Raw genomic sequence first — 20,103 nt, 5'->3', positions numbered from 1 at the left:
GGTGCTGAGTATCTCCTGCACAGCTTGGCACAGGGGGGGAGGGGGGGTTCTCAACCCTTCACGAGCCAGACCGTGTGATAACAGGTGAATATAGCCATATATTGTGGTGTGTTGTGACTGTTGTACACTTGTTGGTTACACCTGTGCCTGGCGGTCACAGAGTGTGTCTGAGACACAAGCTTAACCCTTTCACTGCAGGATGGGACAGCGTCATCGCAGCCGGCCGGGAATATGTCACCGGCTCCTTAGACCCCAAAAGGACTTTAAAAATAGTGATAGACAATGAGGGCTTCCGCACACCCATGTCATGTCGCCCATGTCATCTTTCCTGTGATAGGAAGCTCATTTCCTTACTGCTATGGTCTTTCTGTTGGTTTTCTGGGGGAATTGGGTAGTCGCATTAGGTGTTTTTGGTAACTGAGTGGTAGTGGGAGCCAATATTTCTGGATGTTCGTTGTATTAAATGCTATATTGTAGCTTTTCATTATTTGTGTACAGTAAGAGGGGGACGTGGAATAGAAGTCTGTGATATATGAAACCAAAAAAGTGTAATCAACCTTAGAGAGTGGGGAGGACAGATTTTTACCAGTTTGTGTTAAACCCTTGACATTTGCTCACTGGTTTCATATCCCATGGAATGTCCCAATGTAAGACTTTGTTTCACAAAAAGCAGTGTTACTTGCCCCTGTCTTTGCATTTGGGATTAATTCACATTTGGATATAATAGGGCTAAAGATGCCTTTGGGAGTGGAACATATAAAGGGCTGTTTGTGTCTGTAGGCTACGAAGCATAAACACTGTGTATGGGGGATTATTTTTGTTTTTTACTCCCCTTGTCTACTTATGTCTTGGTGAGACTAACCCCTTCTTTGTTTTCTGTTGTACTCCCACACAACATTACACCGCCATGAATCCTGGGACTGATACTCATGGCAAGATCTTGCACAAGAGTGTCATTTTGTCACCCTTTTTTGGGACATACAGGATTGTATCCTGATTTTCATATTGCAACACTGCACGTCAGGAGCTTTTAAAATGTCACATGTGCTTATGAATGTAATAGGACATTGCAGAAATCTGGTTACCCCCATGTGACCAATGGCACCCATCCAAGAAGCCCATGTATTTGACGTTTCAGGTCCAATTCCACTTGCACTAGGGTTTAAAAAAATTACCGAAAGGCAGCAGTCGGTTGTACTGACGAAGAAATTAACGCTTTCTGTATCAAGAGGATTTGCAATTGCCGTACATCCCAGTCTATCTGGCACTAAAGTGATTACTAAACAATGTCAGGCAGGTTACTTGTGTTGCTCAAAGAACTGTATTGTCCCTTCCCAGAATTGGTGATTCAGTGTACACACTGCTGCTCTCGCCCTTCCCCCATACCCCACCATTTCTATACAATTCTTGTGTTGTATCCCTGTTCTCCCCCCTCCCCCTCTCCTCCTCAGATGCTGCTGTCTGGCATGAGTATCAATTGGAATGGGATGTGGGGGAGGATGTTCTGTAGGTGGGAGACAGACTCATCCACCCTCTCCTCTTATGTCTGTCTCATCTTGCAGCAGATGGATGCAAAGAAGAAACAGGACTCTAGAAAACCTTATCAAGGTTTGAATGCTTAGGGTACTTACTTGATGCCTCATCTCAGGCACATTTTTGCGTGAGGCAATATCAAATATTTACAATTTCTTGCCGTTTACCATTGCAAAGAATTACGTCAGTTTCACCTTGTTTGCCTTGTTTGGTATAAGAAAGCAATTGTCTCATGTTATGCAGTCCACTGGCTATAGTGTGTGTTGGGGGGGGGGGGGGGGAAGAGAGACATGGTTCATCTGGGTTTAACAAGCCAGTCCTTTTTAAGCAGATTTCTTATTGATTAGTCAAGATGAAGCTGGTTTCCACTGACCGCCATCACGCAGGCTGAATTGTGAGCCGTGCAAGAAATGTAGCCTTTCGCTTGCAGAGTGTTGTGCAATGCTGTGTGTTGTATTATTTCAGTCATATGATGCATGTTTATTGATTTCAGGATCTCTTGTGTTGTTAACGCATTCCCAGCTAATCTGACCAATGATGTGAGGAGGAGGACCGTAAAACTAGGAAATTGCCTTATAGAAAATGTTAATCTTTTTAAATCGTAACATTTCTTAGATTAAGAAAAATGTGTAAATGCGTTTTTACGGTCCTTATTGCTACTTTTTTATTTTGTCCACTTTTATAATTGGTCATTTGGCAAAAAGGGAATCGGATGATTTTATCATTGGGGCAGAATAAAAATCGGATTGTGAGCTAATTTTCTGATTTTCTTTATAAAAATAAAATTATACATTTGGACATGCTTTTGTTTTGGTTGACCTGTCCTTGCCCCTTTTTGCATCAAATGGTGATTTGGAGAGTGAGTGTACAAAGTAGTAGAAGTCTGAGGTGTTTCTGTACACCTGGTCCTATATTTATTAGGCAGTGCCATGTTGAGATACCTTCTTCATGTGCTGGAAAACAAGTGTATGGGCCTCAAGCTGTTTTTATGGAATAGCACCACTTGGTAAATATGACCCGTACATATTTCAGAGAAGGTGACACGTTTCATATTAGTGTCCGCTTTAGGCCAATTACTAAACATTGTGGCAAACAATTTAGTTGATTTTAATTTTTTTCTTCTAAAGGGGAAAATCTTTTATTTTTTTTTTAGTGATGAATTTCATGATGTGAAATGGAGTACAGTTTTCGAACAGCTCCAGCCTCGTTCTACCAGATTGCAGAGCTACACCACATACTGTTAACGCGACTCAACCTTTTACAAAACTTTTCTTGGACCAATATATAATTCAGGGGGGACAAAAAAATATATAAAGAACTTGGGAGCCAGAGCGCTGCACTTCTGCCCCCTCCGTGTCTCTCTGTGACAGTGCATACCTGTGATACATGCTGACCTCCAAACCAGTACAGGCATACCCCGCTTTAAGTACACTCACTTTGAGTACACTCACGAGTAAGTACATACCGCCCAATAGGCAAACGGCAGCTCACGCATGCGCCTGTCAGCACATCCTGAACAGCAATACCGGCTCCCTACCTGTACCGAAGCTGTGCGCAAGCTGGGAGACTATAGAGCCTGTTACAAATGCGTTAGTTACATCAGTTATGACGATTGCAGTACAGTACATGCATCAATAAGTGGGGAAAAGGTAGTGCTTCACTTTAAGTACATTTTCGCTTTACATACATGCTCCGGTCCCATTGCGTACGTTAATGCGGGGTATGCCTGTACACCATTCAATCCTCAGCCTGCCTTCTGGTTTTCCACCAACACGACTGCCTGGGGGCTTGCGTGACTGTCTAGTCCCACCTCCTCGCGACATGCGACCAGGGATCGGCTTCAATGGAGAGGGCGAATCCTAGGCTCCAGATATGGGCCATTTAGGCCATGGGAAATTTCCATCCCTTATCTAATGAATCAGATTTTACAAAAGAGATGATGGAAGTTTTTCGGTCATCTACAACTTCAGGTTAAATGCATTTCCATGTAAATAATGAGCAAACAATGATCTGTTTTGCTGTAAGATTTATTTAATGAAAGTAGGAAAAAGTATGACTTCGGCAATGAATGACGAGACGACATCTGATTTAACATAACATTTATCATTGCACTCACTTACATTTCTCCTTTAGCAGAGTGATATTTTTTTTTTTTTTTTAATTAACATGAATGGTATAATTTGGTTTGTTTCCTGCACCGTTTTGGATGTATGCACCATTAAATGTTATGGTTTTTTTTTTTGTTTTTTTTGGCGGTTTTCTTGGGTGCATCAGTGGGGATCTTGTGTATAGAGAGTATGGTTCAGTAACTATCCCCGATGGCACCCTTCTAGCTAATATATCCAACACTGGAGGTTTGAGCAGGTATCCCCCTTATATTCCAGTAACTTCTGAAGATGCATTTTCCCAATGCTAACATAATGCTAATCCATCACTTAATATACAGGCATACCCCGCATTAACGTACGCAATGGGACCGGGGCATGCATGTAAAGTGAAAATGTACTTAAAGTGAAGCACTACCTTTTCCCCACTTATCGATGCATGTACTGTACTGCAATCGTCATATAGGTGCATAACTGATGTAAATAAGACATGTGTAACAGGCTCTATAGTCTCCCCGCTTGCGTACAGCTTCGGTACAGGGTATTGCTGTTCAGGACGTGCTGACAGGCGCATGCGTGAGCTGCCATTTGCCTACTGAGCGATGTGTACTTACTCGTGAGTGTCCTTAAAGCGGGGTATGCCTGTATTGGACTTCTTGGCTCTTACTAGCATGCGGGTGGCAAACAAAAAAAGAATGCAAACTAGCCACATTTTAACATTCCTGAGGTGTAATAACATGGCTAAAACCTTTAGATATACATATTAACAGTGGTTGACAAATCACCAAAAAATCTACTCGCCACACAAAAAAATCTACTCGCCACCTAGTACCAAACGTGTGCTGCTTGGGCCAATATTTACTCGCCCGGGGGTTAAATCCACTCGCCCGGGGCGAGCAAATGTATAGGTTTGTCGAACACTGCATATTAATATAGACTTACTGTTGCTTAGGTTAAAAAGATGTGTTCAATGAGTTCAACCTCTGTTAGATCTGTATGGATAATTTCAAAGTATACATTCGTGTTCATTATTTATTCTTGGCAGTAGCAGTCACTGTTAGGACCAATGTAAACTAATGGCAGTTCCATGCCGCAGGCCCAGAGAACATTTAAACAATTCAATCATCCGCACAATAGAAAACAACATTTTGTTTCTTAATAATAAATGTAAAAAAATAGATGTTTTTTCTTTGTTTTTTATGGTCGTGCGTTACATACTGTTATTGTTTGTTTGTGATTAATGTGGCTTCATAATAACTTTCCAGATAATAGAGAGGAGTGCTGCACACCTTAAAAAGAGAAAAATGATTCAATTACCGGTGCACCAATGTTAGAACGAAAGCCTGCAGTCAGTCCTGAGTACATAGAGGAAGGAACAGAGGGCACAGCGGATTCTGCAAATTCAAACTCAAACTCACGTTTCGACCGTGGAGGTCTTTTTCAAGTGACAATGGCAAATACAAATCTGGTCTGGGGCACTATTTATATGTTAGACCAGATTTGTATATGCCACTGTCACTTGAAAAAGACCTCCACGGTCGAAACGTTGTGTTGGCTCAATAAATGAGTTTGAATTTGCAGAATCCGCTGTGCCCTCTGTTCCTTCCTCTACGCTTAATAATAACTTAACATAGAACAAGAGAAAAACCAAGTGTTTAACTTTTTAGTTTTGATAAACAGCTGTTTTGTCACCAAGAGACATTAGAGAGGAATGGTTAAACGTCAGAAAAACATCTCATTTTCCCCACTTCAGTTAGTTTACACATGTGGCATACTTCCGTTTCACTAAGAAACCCTGGGGTTCTTACCTTTTTTATGTCCTGTATCCCATGTATATGATGGTGGGCTCAGAAGAAAGTCATATTTAAAGCTAACCATTCCGAGCTGGTGGCCACATTCTGAATCCATATGCCAGTGTTGCAATGGCTTCTGGTCATAATGGCTATTGGGCCATTTTTCCTGGAGCTGGAAGGCCCCTTTTTGTAGCCCATTCAAGTGAATTAGTCACTAGGTGTCTTAAGGAATTCATCTAATGGAATTGCCCTGCTTAGTATTTTTCATTATAACTCTGTGCCCAGGACATACTTGAAAACAAGAGGTAACTCTCAAAGTATTACCTCCTGGTAAAACATGTTATAAGTAATGATCAGTGTTTCGTTTAAATTGGAACAGCTTTGAAAAATCATGTAAATTTGTCTTGTACAGCAAATAATCATTCTGTGCTGATTGCCTTTTTTACTTATTTTTTTTACTTTCCACTTCTCAGCTTTCCTTTTATGGTTATTTTTAATCTTAGGCCGCGCTTATAGTCCTGGCAACGCGACGTCGTACCAGCATTTTTTGCGTATAGTGCAGGGGGTGTGGCCGTGAGCAGTTCGCCCTAATTGGCTGAACCGCTCATGTGCCCACTGACGTCACACGGCGGTCGCCGAAAAATCAATTTTCATTCACTTCCAGCGATCGCGACCAAGACGTTGCGGTCGTGCCTACTATAGGTGCACATGACGGCTTAAGTAAACTTGTTTTGGGGCGGCCTAATTCTTTATTCACAGGATAGCATATATTAACTGTTTAAGAGGTTAACATGGAGCTCTCCCAAGAGCCCAGTGCTATCTCCATGTTGTCATGATAACCTCAGAAACTAAAGATTAAGAATATCACTTTTTCAATGGTAGACAGAGCAGGCGATTCTCAGGGGGGATGATGCTGTCATTGTAGGATTTGGGTGCACATTCAGCAAGGGCTGATACAGGTTATCACAAGTCACTGGGAGTTCATGCCAGAACTGGTGCCATAATCCGTACCAGCACTTGATGCATGTGCCCCTTAAACTCGGAGGCTTTTAGAGGGATTGCTGCTTTAATAGGCCCTGGGTTCCAGTCTGAATGTGCATTTTTAGTCATTGATTTAAAGGGATATATATATATATATATATATATATATATATATATATATATATATATATATATATATATATATATATATATATATATATATATATATATATATATATATATATATATATATATATATATATATATATATATATATATATATATATATTCATACAAAAACACCTGGTTTCTTGGATTACAGGTTTTTCTTCCATATGTGACATAACTGTGATCGACAAATGTACGTTTATGTATGCTGAATGTTTTTATATAAAGCCTGAGATGAGCGAGAATAGGTGCATAACAGATCTGAATCTGTGGTAGAAATGAGAAGGGAGCACTCGGAAAAATAGTAGAGCTTCCATGGGTGCCAACTGGGACATAGATCATGCTAAACCCACATCTTGAGAGGGGTCCAGGGTATGGGCCTGAAATGTTGATCAGTGGTTATTAAGTGACCTGCTTTTTGCACAAGTCCACGTGAGTGCTTCTCTATGCTCACTGAATCTGGGGTTGCCATGAAGATGTTTAGGGCACACACGGCTTCCTTGTTAACTGTAATTCTCACAAAATATCCATATCTAAGCTAAGCGACCATGAAATGGTTAGACGGTGTGCTTGTAGGAGTGAGCCTTTTAACAGCACACCCTGAAATCCTCCTTTTTATAAGGAGTGTGTCTTCTGATCAGACAAATTGTTAACTCGCACTTGCTGCCAGTAGATTAGAGGGAGGGACGTCGCTTGTTAAATCTCTCTAGTAACTTCCACCCTCCAATCTTTTACACGCAAAGTGAATGCATAAACAGCCATGTACCATATACATGTATATCTATTTTTTTTATTTTTTTTAAAGGCATATATTTGTTTAAAGAATGGTGAGACAATATTGTAATTTCATAGTTATTACTCTTATTTGCATTTTGTCCTCTTCCCTCTTTCACTTCTTTCTTTTGCGGCCGGGGGCACAATGCGTAGCTAGTGCAGCAGTGAATTAACCCCTCTACTATATTCTGCTCTCCTCTCTATTCCTTGTAGACCCCGAAATGCATTGTCCTTCATCCTAACCAATGGTGCCCACTCGGAAATGGGCAATAGTGAATGTACATGTAGCAGGGGCATCATGTCATCGACGTGACTTCTGACATTTGACATCTTGCAGTGCAGAGAACATAGAGTAAAGACACTGACTGGCACTGAGTTTGAAGCAGAGGAGCCTATTCAATTTCTGGTGTCTGTTCCTTGTGACCTTGGGCAAGTCACTTTATCTCCCTGTGTCTCAGGCACCAAAACCTAGATTGTAAGCTCCACGGGGCAGGGACTGTCTGCAAAATGTCTCTGTAAAGCGCTACGTAAAACGAGCAGCGCGATACAAGAACATGCTATTATTATGATTTCATAAATCTCTTTATGCTGTGTATAGTGATTATATATTTTTTGCAGTTTAGAGATTCTTGCATTTTTAACCTTTTTACGTCCATAATGGTAGTGATTTATTATTACTAGATGTTTCTCTACGTGATTTTACCATCTGATTGTAATTTTTTTTTCTTATCCCCCAACGGTCCTCAGAAACCGTACATATACATGTTTCCTTTTTTTGTTTTTATTGTTCCCAGTTAATTGTTTTAGCTCTTGACCACTGATTAAACCCTCACCCTGGGATTTTAAAGCTTTTGTTTTACAAGGGGATTAATTTATATTTTAGGATTATCGCTTCCTAGTGTTCCTGAGCTCAAATGTAATTGGATTAGCACTGTGTTATTTTGGTTACATTTCTTCTTGGTAATCATATCATGCGGACCTAATTTGACAGCAAAAAGTGTCTCCTGTGAGCAGACTGCTGAGAAATTATACAGTACTGTACCTAAAAACTGCACAAATACACCCTGACTGCAAAAGGCATTTGGTGTTATTTTACCAAACATGTTTTTTAAATAGACTACTAACGTGTTCTATATCCTCTAGTAGTGTGTATCATTTAGTTTCTACATTCATTAAAAGGCACATGTAAAGATAACACTAGTCTCTTAGTTTGGGCCCAATTTCTCAATGGAGTGTCTACAAACTATCATCCAAATGATTTGAAATCATGCTCCTAATATAGCTTTTATTCAGAGAGAAGCCATTCAGTCGCTGCTCGGGAATGAGCTTTGACGCCAAAACTAATTTGAACGTTTAATACGCTGCATCTTTCTGATTTACAGAATAGGTGTACTATGTTGTCTAGACAAGGCACACAAAGAAGGTCCCAAATAATGGCGCACTGCAAACCAAGATAATGATATACTAAGGTCAAAAAAGTGCGGCTGAATATTGGCAGTTAAAATCAAATTTATTAGTAAACATAGTGGTAAAATAAAATATAGATCCTAGTTCAAGAGAATAGGATATACAGGTATATGGTGTCCCCTAGGATGGAGTTCTGTGTGTAACTGGTTTTTAGTATATCCAGTAAGTAGAGTCAAGGTGTATCTACTTACTGGATATACTAAAAACCAGTTACACACACACAACTCCATCCTAGGGGACACCATATATATTCTATTCTCTTGAACTAGGATCTATGTTTTATTTTACCACTATGTTTACTAATAAATTTGATTTTAACTGCCAATATTCAGCCGCACTTTTTTGACCTTAATATATCATTATCTTGGTTTGCAGTGTGCCATTATTTGGGACCTTCTTTGTGTGCCTTGTCTAGACAACATAGTACACCTATTCTGTATTATCCTACCCATTCCCAGGCGGCACGCAGCTATATATATTTGGGGTTTTGAGCGAGGTTTCCACATCTTTTTTTGATAATCCTTCTGATTTACAACTGTTTTATTGCAACCTGTTTCTTGAGAAACAATGACAATGAGCTATAGTCTTACTGCACAGTGGTTTACATGTAATGGATGTCATTAAGATTTACAGAATGTGTAAGTCGGATATGTAGGAAAGCCAAGCAATGGATACCTTTTTTTATTTTATGAAATGTTTATTACTGCATGGAAATAGTACTATAAAAATCCTTGTCAAACAAGGAGGCTGTGTAAGGATAACACTTGCGTTCACATGTATTGAAGCAAGTCATTGTTTTAATATGCCGAACAGGTTTAGTCCACATAATCCAGCTATTCCTTAAGAATCCCTACAAATTGTTTTTGAGGCCAGAGACCATCTGGAATCGGCATTGCAGAACTGTTCAGTGTGTGCTCCCGGTTCTTCATGGTTGCTCTGTGTAGTGTGCACTGTTGGGAGCTGGAAGTGTACAAAGATCACAACAAAATGTATATCTGCTATAAAGCAGGGTATACATTTTATAATTTATAAAGATGGTTCTATAGTCCCAAAATATGTAATACATAAGTGTGCGCGCGTGTGTTTTGAAAAAGAAATCTATGAAAGAAGCTTGACTAAAAAAAATATGCAAAAGGAACTGGTACCAATAAAAACAGTCAGACCGGTTACAAAATGCAAACAAATAATAATGAAATAGTGACTATATATGTCACTGGCAAAGTAAGGCTGATACATTCCACCTCTGGGTGTTTAGGAGTCTGTAACTGGAGTCCCATATCATTGGTCCCTGTAAGCACAGCACTCTTCCTGGGTGTGAGTGCTTTGTGATGCGCATCCATTTTCTTCAAGTCTACAGATACTCATGGCTCTTTCTAGTGTCCTATATTAATTCCATCCTCCCCCAATACGAATACAATGTGAAAGGAGACCTTTTTAACCCAATTGTTGGCTGATTATTTTAGCATCTTCTCCTTTTGGCATTGTTCTGCAATGTGTTGTTACACATCCCAATAGAGGTTTAGGTCGGCACCGGACCGTGCAAATAATTCAGTGATTCAAGAGGTCATGTCTTAAATATATTAAAGATCGCTCTTGTAGTCAACATCCATGCTCAAATTGTTCATTTGTAATCATGTTTCAAGAGCCAGACCCATAGAGCAGCAAACATACTGTATTTGACATGTAAATAAAGGTTTTACTTACAAATATACATTTTTGTGTCACGTTACATGGGTCATTGCACGTGTGTTTATTTAGTGGGTGTTCAGCAAAGTCACGTTTGAGCGACAATTTACGGATGGCAGGCTGTCAAAGGGGCAGTTCCACGTAACGGCCAAAAAGCCTATACAGGAACAACGTTATCTGCTTCCTTAAAAACATTCACTCTGGTAAATTTTCACCAATTTGTTCCCTTTGAAAAAGCAATGAGCAAGTGGATTGGCAGAAGCAGAATGGCAGCCCAGCTGTATGTATGTCTTTATATAGTGCCATTAATGTACCTAGCGTTTCACAGCATTAATATACGTGACTAGATGCCCAATAGGTGCAGAAGGCACATGTCACTTGTGCTGGACGGTGTGCTCGATGGTGCAGCATAAGTTTACATATGCTGGTTTAACTTGCAAGTATTTGGTCTGTCTCGGCGCAGTGTGTCCCAGCTAAAGAGAGACAAAAATTTGTACTGTGCATACCCCCTTGTTTGTTTCTTTTTGTTTCGTGACTGATGAGCAGATGGTGCCTGGACAGATAATGTACCTGAAATCGGTTTTCCACCACCTCCACATTTAACTATTGTTTCACAATAGATCATATTCTATAGACTGGATCATTCCTTTTGTAGTTCAAAACATATGTCCATGAAATACACAATTGCTGTTCCTTGTAAAAGCTGTGTATCCTTAAGCTCTTGTGTTGCTTTGGGCAAGTTCAGAATAAAGGGGAGAAATAATGTGAGGCTTTGGAGCCAGACACATGGTTTACAAGCTCACGGGTGAGCCACCAGACTCAAATCTTTGCTGGGTCTTTAGTAACCCAGAGATGACGTTGGCGCTGTTTTTTGCTTTTTATTATGGCTGTGTTTTTAAGTGGCCCTCTGTTAACTTTGCCAAAGTCTTCAGTATGGTTTCTTTTGTGAAGAGATTGTCTACCTGAAGGCAGCACAACATACAAAATGTTTCTATTTTTGTTTTCCTCAGCTGCAGATTTTCAGACTTCACAAAGGTTAAAATAATAATAAATGACAAAGCCCTCAGTGGCCATGGTAACCAGCGCTGTACTGAGCCCGATCCACACCACATGTTAACAATTATCACTATTATGAAGTTCTTTTCTTGATGTCTTTAACAGTGACTTGTTTTAGTGATGGCTGTCCTATTGAGGGGAAAATATATATAATTTAGCTCATTTACGTCAGTTCAACGCCACCATCTCCATTGCCCATACTGTATATGGTCAGTTTGAGTGTGGATTGCGGCTTTAGTGTTGCCACAAGAAGAGTATATATGTTTAAAGTGGGCTGTATAATTGAAATCTGGCCTTCATGCTCTACCTAGTTTCCGCTTCACACTGTTTTATATAACCATTACAGTAAATTAAATGTCTATTTTTCTTCCCAGAAACCAAGATGAATAATCTTTCGTTCAGCGAGTTGTGCTGCCTCTTCTGCTGCCCTCCGTGCCCGGGCAAGATCGCCTCAAAGCTTGCCTTTCTGCCTCCCGACCCGACTTACACTCTTATATGCGACGAGAGCGGCAGTCGCTGGACACTTCATCTCTCTGAGCGAGCGGATTGGCAGTACTCCTCCCGGGAAAAGGATGCCATCGAGTGTTTCATGACTAGAACCAGCCGGGGGAACCGCATTGCCTGCATGTTTGTGCGCTGCTCTCCCAACGCCAAGTACACGCTGCTGTTTTCTCACGGGAATGCTGTTGACCTTGGTCAGATGAGCAGCTTTTATATAGGTCTGGGCTCTCGGATTAACTGCAACATATTCTCTTACGATTACTCTGGGTACGGGTCAAGTTCTGGGAAGCCAACCGAGAAGAACTTGTACGCGGACATTGAAGCTGCTTGGATTGCTCTTAGGACCAGGTAAGAGTTGCATGGAACTGAGAATGGTACTGTAACAGTAGTGGCATGTACATCTCACGACATTGGGTAGTCACAGAGAGGGATTCTTTTTATCCTAATACAGGTACAGATATCTTTCTTTTTCTTCTTTTCTCTTTCTGCTTTCTCTTTCCATGACGCAGAGATTTTTTTATTTTTTATTTAACTGATACAGCAGTTGTTATTTTTAAGTAGTACCTGTCTCTTGGCACCCAGTGTTTCATACTCCACATGTACAGAATCTTTCTTTTAATGATATACTGTAGCTGGTATCACTTTTGGTAACATCCTTCTGGGCAGGTTAGATGCTTGAGGTTCTGAGACGGCCGCACTTGAGTAACAATATGTAGGCTGAGCATTTTCTTTCTGGGAGACACTGCCTGAATGAGTCCTTTTTATGTCTTTTGGATTGTGTGATGAATAGTAATTATGATAGTCTTTCATAGTCAAGAAATCTTCCAGTTATGTTGTCGGTGATGTGTTAATAGAATTATAAACCAGCCTATGCTCTGTTTTTCATCTAATAATAATAACTTTATTTCATATAGCACTTTTCTCCCAATTGCGGTATAGTGTGCAGTATGCAACACATCGAATGGTTACAGTCCCTGCAGAGATGAGCTTACAATCTATGTTTTTATGGCCTTAGGTAAAGCGACTTGTCCATGGTCACAAGGTTTCCCACTCAGTGCCTGTGTCTTTACTCCTCCCTAGAAATATACGGCATTTTGTATTTGTATTTATTTTTATTATTGCTTGTGCCCTCAGGTAATCGGTGGCGTTTTTGCCACTGATATTGAGAATATGGCCTTGGGGCCAACATAGAGGCGTTTTTTTTAATGGGATAAATGGAGCTAACACCTTAACACAGCAATCCCACTCCCCACCCCCACAGAAGTCTACATGCGGTTTAACTCCTATAATGTTATTATATTGCCCCCTGGGCATGTCCTGCTTTTCATAGGGGGTTTTAACACCCTGATTTATTTTTTTTAACCCCTAATTTCTAGCTTCTGAGGTTACCACGGTAAAATTGCACTGGGTTCTTGGGAGAACTTTGTTTTAACCCGGACACTTAATATTTCAAAAGCTTATCAAATGTAAAAAAGGTCAATTGCTTTGGAAAATGCAAATGGGGATCTCTTAAACGAAGCTTTAAACAAATTTGTTGAACTTTTTAAAATCTAAAAAAAACTGGCTTTTCTGTACACGGAAAGTACCACAGTTAGAGGAAAGCTGAATACATTTTGAAGTGTAAATGACTTTTGTTAGCTGAAATGCTTAGAGTGATATGCAGAAGTAGACTACACCGGTTTTATTTACACCTACTGTGTAAATGTCAAACAGTGTGTACTTTCTTTTGGCATCTGTTTTAAATGGTGTTTATTTTGTAGATCTCTATCTGTTGTGGCTGGTCTGTCCACATTTCTCAGCTTGTTAGAAAAGAACCTGTCTGTCCTACACCCCTTTTTTTTTTGTGTTTTTTGAAGGAATGTCTTTGTACTGTGCTCATGCATTGAAAGAGATTTGCTCTACCTTGAATGTTTGGCTGACTTTATTAGCAACTTCAACATGATCTATTTTCTCCAGTATCTACTGTACATGCGGCAAAGCATGGGAAATCGTGGGCTTTTTCTAAAAAAATAATAATCGGTTCTGTAGTATTGGATAAGTCACTATTTATTGTTTTTATTCAACTTTTAATTCCATTTTTAGTGAGTTCTAAAGCATCACATTTGCCACGCTCAATAGCTCTCCTTTTTGACACTTATATACATATATATATTTTGTGGGGGCTCAGGGGTTCCCAAAAAGAGCTTGCTGGGGTTCTGTGTGTTTGTTAATTTATTTTCAGCTGTTGGAAGTTAGTGGCTCCTCCTTCCCAGGTTTTAAGCCCGCACCTCCCCACTTCCCAAGTCAGCAGGTCTTTTTCATTCTGCTGGATATAGATCCAATGTTGGTATTTGTCCCTCCTAATAGAGGTAAATGAGATTTTTAATCCTAATAGAGGTATATTAGTATTTTATCTGGTAGTGTTAGGACTTGCGAACAGGTGTCTGCCTTGTCGTGGCTCACAGGCTTACAACGCTTTGGTCAAAGGGTTAAACTAAATTACCCTTTTTCAAGAGAATATATAAGTATTTTACTGTGTGTTTTTGTCATATTGGATTTGGCATTGGGCTTCTGTCGCTTGCTCTAAAGCAGCGGTGCGCAAACTGTGGGGCACGCCCCCTTGGGGGGGCGCAAGATTATGTAGGGGGGGCGCGGGCTGCGTGCGGGGAAACCTGGGGGTGGGCAGAGCTGTGCACGGGCGGCCAGAAGCTCTGTGCAGAGGCTGCTTCTGTGTGATGTCTGCCTTGCTGTGGGGGCGGGGCTTCTCACTGTACACAGACAGCCCCTCCTCCTCCTGTCCCAGTTTTCAGCGTACATGGGGGACTGAAGCAGGCTTGAAAGTGTGTGTGTGTGTGTGTGTGTGTGTGTGTGTGTGTGTGTGTGTGTGTGTGTGTCATATTGGGGGGAGGGAGAGAGAAAGAGAGCCATGGAGAGGTGGGAGACATATTGGGGGGAGGGGGAGAGAGAGCCATGGAGAGGTGGGAGACATATTGGGGAGAGAGATGTGGAGAGGTGGGAGACATATTGGGGGAGGGGGAGACATATTGGGGAGAGAGATGTGGAGAGGTGGGAGACATATTGGGGGAGGGGGAGACATATTGGGGAGAGAGATGTGGAGAGGTGGGAGACATATTGGGGGAGGGGGAGACATATTGGGGAGAGAGATGTGGAGAGGAGGGAGACATATTGGGGAGAGAGATGTGGAGAGGTGGGAGACATATTGGGGGAGGGGGAGACATATTGGGGAGAGAGATGTGGAGAGGTGGGAGACATATTGGGGGACGGGGAGACATAGAGGTGGGAGACATATTGGGGGAGGGGGAGAGACACTGGGGGGGGAAGGTGAGAGAGAGAGACACTGGGGGAGGGAGAGACACAATGGCTAAACAGAGGGATGAAGGTCAAGCAGAGATGGCAGAATTGAGGGGCTTGGGAGGATGAGTTTTGGGGGGCTGATGGTTCTTCTTTGTGTCAGGGGGGTCACTTCGGAGTATTGATCAGCAGGGGAGATTCATCACTCCCCCCTTGAGTTTGGTTATGGGGGTCCCTGATCCCTGGGCAACATTTAAAACGGGAATAAATAAATGATAAATAAAACTGGTAGGTAGGAGTGGATGACACTGGGGAAAGCAAATGGGAGAAGGATAAAAAGGGGTGCGGGAGAGGGAAGGGATGTAGCAAAGAGGTGGATGAATGCCCCCTCAAATATATTGCCTTTGTGCACCAGAAAAAAACATATTACCCGATGCCAGCAAACAATAAAATAAACAGTGATCCAATACTAGTAGACTGCCTGCGCGCACGCATGCAGCCCAAGCGATTTGTGAACTTGGCTGCAGGAGATTGTAGACGCGTGGCGGACGCGTCACAAAGCTGGTGCGTCCTCATTGGCTGAACCAGCTCACGTGCACTGACGTCATGTGATTTTGATTACTTTAGGCAGGGGGGCCCGAGAAATTTCATAGATGAAAAGGGGGGCTCGGCATAAAAAGTTTGCTCACCCCTGCTCTAAAGCATCCCTTGATTTCTACAGCCGGCTTTAGCCCACCTCCCAAGCAGTGCAAGATTTTGCAACACTTTCCTCTTTGGAATAATTTGTAGCAAATGTTCCCAGCAGTTTGAGCTGTAAATTGTAACAATAGATAATGTTACCGTAGTAATATAAGGATACATTCTAGCTGCTGAGTTACACTTACTGAAGCAGCCATTATGTGTTAAGCTCAGCCAATGAGGGCGAACCGCTCACGTGACGTCACGGGCACGCCTTCGCTATGCCTCCTGTCACTCAATCATACAGGCCACGGATCGCTTCTAGTACAGGCGTGTGACGTTGCGCCTGTACTATATCCGAAGTCTTGGTCACACAATCAGGATTTTGACAGATTTTATAATAGGAGCACAAAACGGTTGCCAGATTTAGGTAAGAAGGCAGATTTATACATTCAGAGACATACAAGCAATGGGGGAGCGTGGGATTAGAAAAACATTTGACAATAAAAAACAATAAAATACAATAAAATTAATGTGGTTACAACAATATTGCTGGGGGTTGGTGAAAATATTAAATACACTTACACGGCCATGTGCAAGCGGACACGGTAATGTGGTTTCTTTAAGCAATTCCAGTCACTCCCAACAACAGGTAATGGTGGTTTAGAGGGTTTTGAAATAAATATATAAATATATCTGTACTCACACGGCCATGTGTGAGTCCTTGCAGGAAATTGGTAACTTTGGGGTTAAATTAACCCATCTGCATCTCCCCCCAGTGTAGACTCTTCTTTGTTTGCAACCAACGTGGGATTCTAACTCCAGTCTTGGGCATCAGATGGGGACTCTCCCCAGTGGTGGTAGTAGGGGGGGGAGTAGGTAGAGAAAGTGAGGCACGTTGTCAGTGGGGTTTAAAACACATTAGTTTTAAAAGCAATTGGTACAACAAGACTCACATACATACATAGTGGTTGGACCCCTGGCCTCCTCGTGCAGTCCAGGATACAGTTTAAGCAGCCGTTTATACATTCACATGCTTTACATATACAAATAATAATAATGCTGGAAAGAAGTATTGCTGCTTTAATTGCTGTGAAGTGTTCCTGTGAACACCAGCCTCTGTAATAATAATAGTACTTGATTTATTTATTTTTATTTTTCTTATTAGTTGTAATTGTATTAGGAATGTTAATGTGCTATGGCCAGGGGAGCGCCAACTTTTCCTGCTGCACCCCCCTGTCTGCCTGCTCCGGTGTCACGTGACCCACGGCATCATTTAACGCCTGTAACGTCATGCCTCATGATCCCGCGGTGTCATTTGATGCCGCATTGCCATGGAGACGTGTTGCATCGTCTGAATCCCGTTAAGTTTTATTGTTGCAGAGGCCTCGGGGGAAGAGCGTGGGACCTCTGCAACCGCCCGCGCCCCCCAGTTTGCGCACCTCTGTGCTATGCTATCCTGCACCCTTTGCATAGCAGTATAAAGCAAGTCCTGAGTCCACCTTCATGCACCTTCAGTGGAGTCCATACTGAACAAGGCTACTCTCTACCAACCATCTGAAGCTTTGCTATTTACCCCTCATGCATTATGATGGGATTAGGTAACCCAGTTAAGAATACAGTTTTTTCTATTCGCTTCAATAGAAGTGAATTCATTGTTTTGCACTATTTCCCTATTATCCACCATGCTAAAAAGGGGCCATAGAAGGCAATGACCTGAAAACATTGTTTAATTGCACTACCTTTGGCCCACTACAGTTTCACCTTCACCTTTCTAACAAGAATTTCTTGTGTTGGTTTTTTTTTTTAAAGTGTGTGTGTGTGTGTCTGTCTGTCTGTCTGTCTGTCTGTCTGTCTGTCTGTCTCCTTTCTTAAGATGAGTGAGGTGAGTAAGGACACAGATTTTTGAAGCAGGGAGCCTGATTCAAATCCGGGTGCCAACTCCTCGTGACCTTGGGCAAGTCACTTTTTGGTGTGTGAGGCACAGGGAGAGAAACATAGATTGTAAGTTCATCTGGGCAGGGACACATTCTGCCTGCAAAATTCTATGTACAGTACTAAGTACACTGACTGCGCTGTACAAGAAAAACCCTATTAGGACGTGGCACATACATTATAAGGTAAAGGTAGCTGACACAACATTGAACAAGAACACCTTTTCCATAGTAAACAAATGCCCTTTGATGGGGTTACAGTCTTTAATGTTTTTGTTGATGAGATAGTCTAACAGAAAACATAAGTATCTGATTTATATACTTGAATTCAGTGTTCCCAACTAGAAACAATATATAATAATTTTTCACAAGATTGAACAAAGGCAACACCTTTTTAAAGCAGCCGTTCCTTGCAGAAGCCTTTACGGGTTTAACGTGTGTTCATATCTTGCTCCCGCACTATGTCCTGCCCTTCATGGGTTTTGTTTTTTAACTAGAATAAATAATTTTAAAAAAAAATTCTGAGGGCTCCATTTTTTTTTTTGCTGTTTCTGAGTGATATTTGATTTTTGTCTTCATTCGAAAGATTCAATTACACAGTTGTTTAAAATCTTTTTGATCTGCCTAGTTGATCTGTATTTAAATTTAAAAAAAAATGTTTTAAATGCACAAGGGAGTCACCATATTGCTATTTTGGCAATGTCATTTCTGCCCCAGGATATTCCTGGCATCCGTGTCGCATATCATAACTTTGAACTCTACGTAGCTGGGAGGATACATTGACACTGAAGGTCACCTAATAAAAACTTCACATTAAAGAAGCAGTCCCACACATTGGGCAATGTACTGGGCTTCCCTAGAAGGATTCCATCACCCTAGCAGTGATGCTTTCCTTTCCTTTCGGTCCTTCGGAATTCTTATCCTATTAAATAATTATTGTAGACCTGTACTTGCCATGTAAATACAGTATCTTACAGCTAAGACTGCGCTTATTGTGCCAGCGACGCGACGTCGCATCAAAACAAATGCATTGCCGCCGTCGCGTGCGCTTAGGTCGGCTTGGTCGCGATCGCTGGGAGTCATCTCAATTTGATTTTTCAAGCAACCGAACCCTGACGTCGCCGGCACTATAAGCGTAGTCTTTAGCAACATTTCCTCTTGCCCGATTTTAATAAACTGAACCGTTCCTTGCCTTTACGGGTTTGCTACCATCTAAGCTGCTGATCGATCCGTTCTCCTGTGATTGAATGGCAACGGTTCTGCTTCCCAGGGCACACAATATGGCTGCCTATTTCGAAAGCGGAAATGGTGTAGCTTCCTAAATCATTGCTCTAGCAACTTCAGGAAGTTTAATACATACAAAATCATTATATGGGTATAAAGAAAATGTATAATGTAATATTACACAATTGGTTTATTAAAAAAAAAAAAACACAGGATTTGGAATAAAATGCTGCTTTAATGAAAAAAATATATATTTATATTTTTATTTTTTTCATACATGGGTGGGAGCCAGGGAGTCTTTAGAACTGAAACTCATCTACGCTCCGGACACCCCCTGGTTTCCAAGATACATACTGAGGAAGGTGATGTCTGTGGAATACCTTCCAGGGGAAACAAAATGGGGTTTAGTTCACTTGCATTACACTGGCCATAAGACACGACAGATGATATTGCCTGCGTGCACAGGGATTTAAATGCCAAGAAGTACCAGTGCTACCTTTCCCAGTATGTATCTCGTGAGCCAGGGGGTCCACAAAGATGAAGTTAATGCCGTTCAATTCCAGGGACCCTCTGCTTCTCACTTCTTTAGAAGGGTGACTAATGGGGGACTGTTTTTTGTGTGTCTATATCTATATATCATTCATTTATATTTAATTTAATCAACACACCACTAGTATAAGGTCCTTTTGTTCATTGGAGGGATTCATACACACCCTGCTGTCGCCACAAATACATACCCCCTTTGCAGTGCACTCCTAAATAACCATTTATTATTATTATCTACAATTATCAAAACCGCCTAATAGGATGGACACATTTACAAATCGCATAATAAAAATCGAGGTGAAGTGGCACTGTCATTATTCTCAAAGTATTACCCTATCCATAGGAGTCCCTAATCAGCAATAGTAC

At 41.3% G+C, this 20,103-nt stretch overlaps 1 protein-coding gene across 2 annotated transcripts in view; it reads left to right on the top strand.

The window, feature by feature from the left end:
• ABHD17B (abhydrolase domain containing 17B, depalmitoylase) overlaps positions 1-20,103 on the top strand; it is a 32,249-nt gene that overhangs the window by 498 nt on the left and 11,648 nt on the right. The window contains exons 1-2 of one of the 2 annotated variants that reach the window (XM_075598039.1): positions 33-84; positions 11,938-12,412. In XM_075598039.1, the coding sequence (XP_075454154.1) occupies positions 11,946-12,412 (467 nt within the window). In that variant the 5' untranslated portion in view covers positions 33-84; positions 11,938-11,945. Of the gene's footprint in view, positions 1-32; positions 85-11,937; positions 12,413-20,103 lie in introns of those variants that run through there. The other variant, XM_075598028.1, reaches the window with a different exon arrangement.

The sequence above is a fragment of the Ascaphus truei genome, chromosome 1 (genome assembly GCF_040206685.1).
Source record: "Ascaphus truei isolate aAscTru1 chromosome 1, aAscTru1.hap1, whole genome shotgun sequence".
Taxonomy (NCBI): Eukaryota; Metazoa; Chordata; class Amphibia; order Anura; family Ascaphidae; genus Ascaphus; species Ascaphus truei.
Note: the sequence above shows the minus strand (reverse complement) of the source record. Positions and strands in the feature narration are given on the sequence as shown.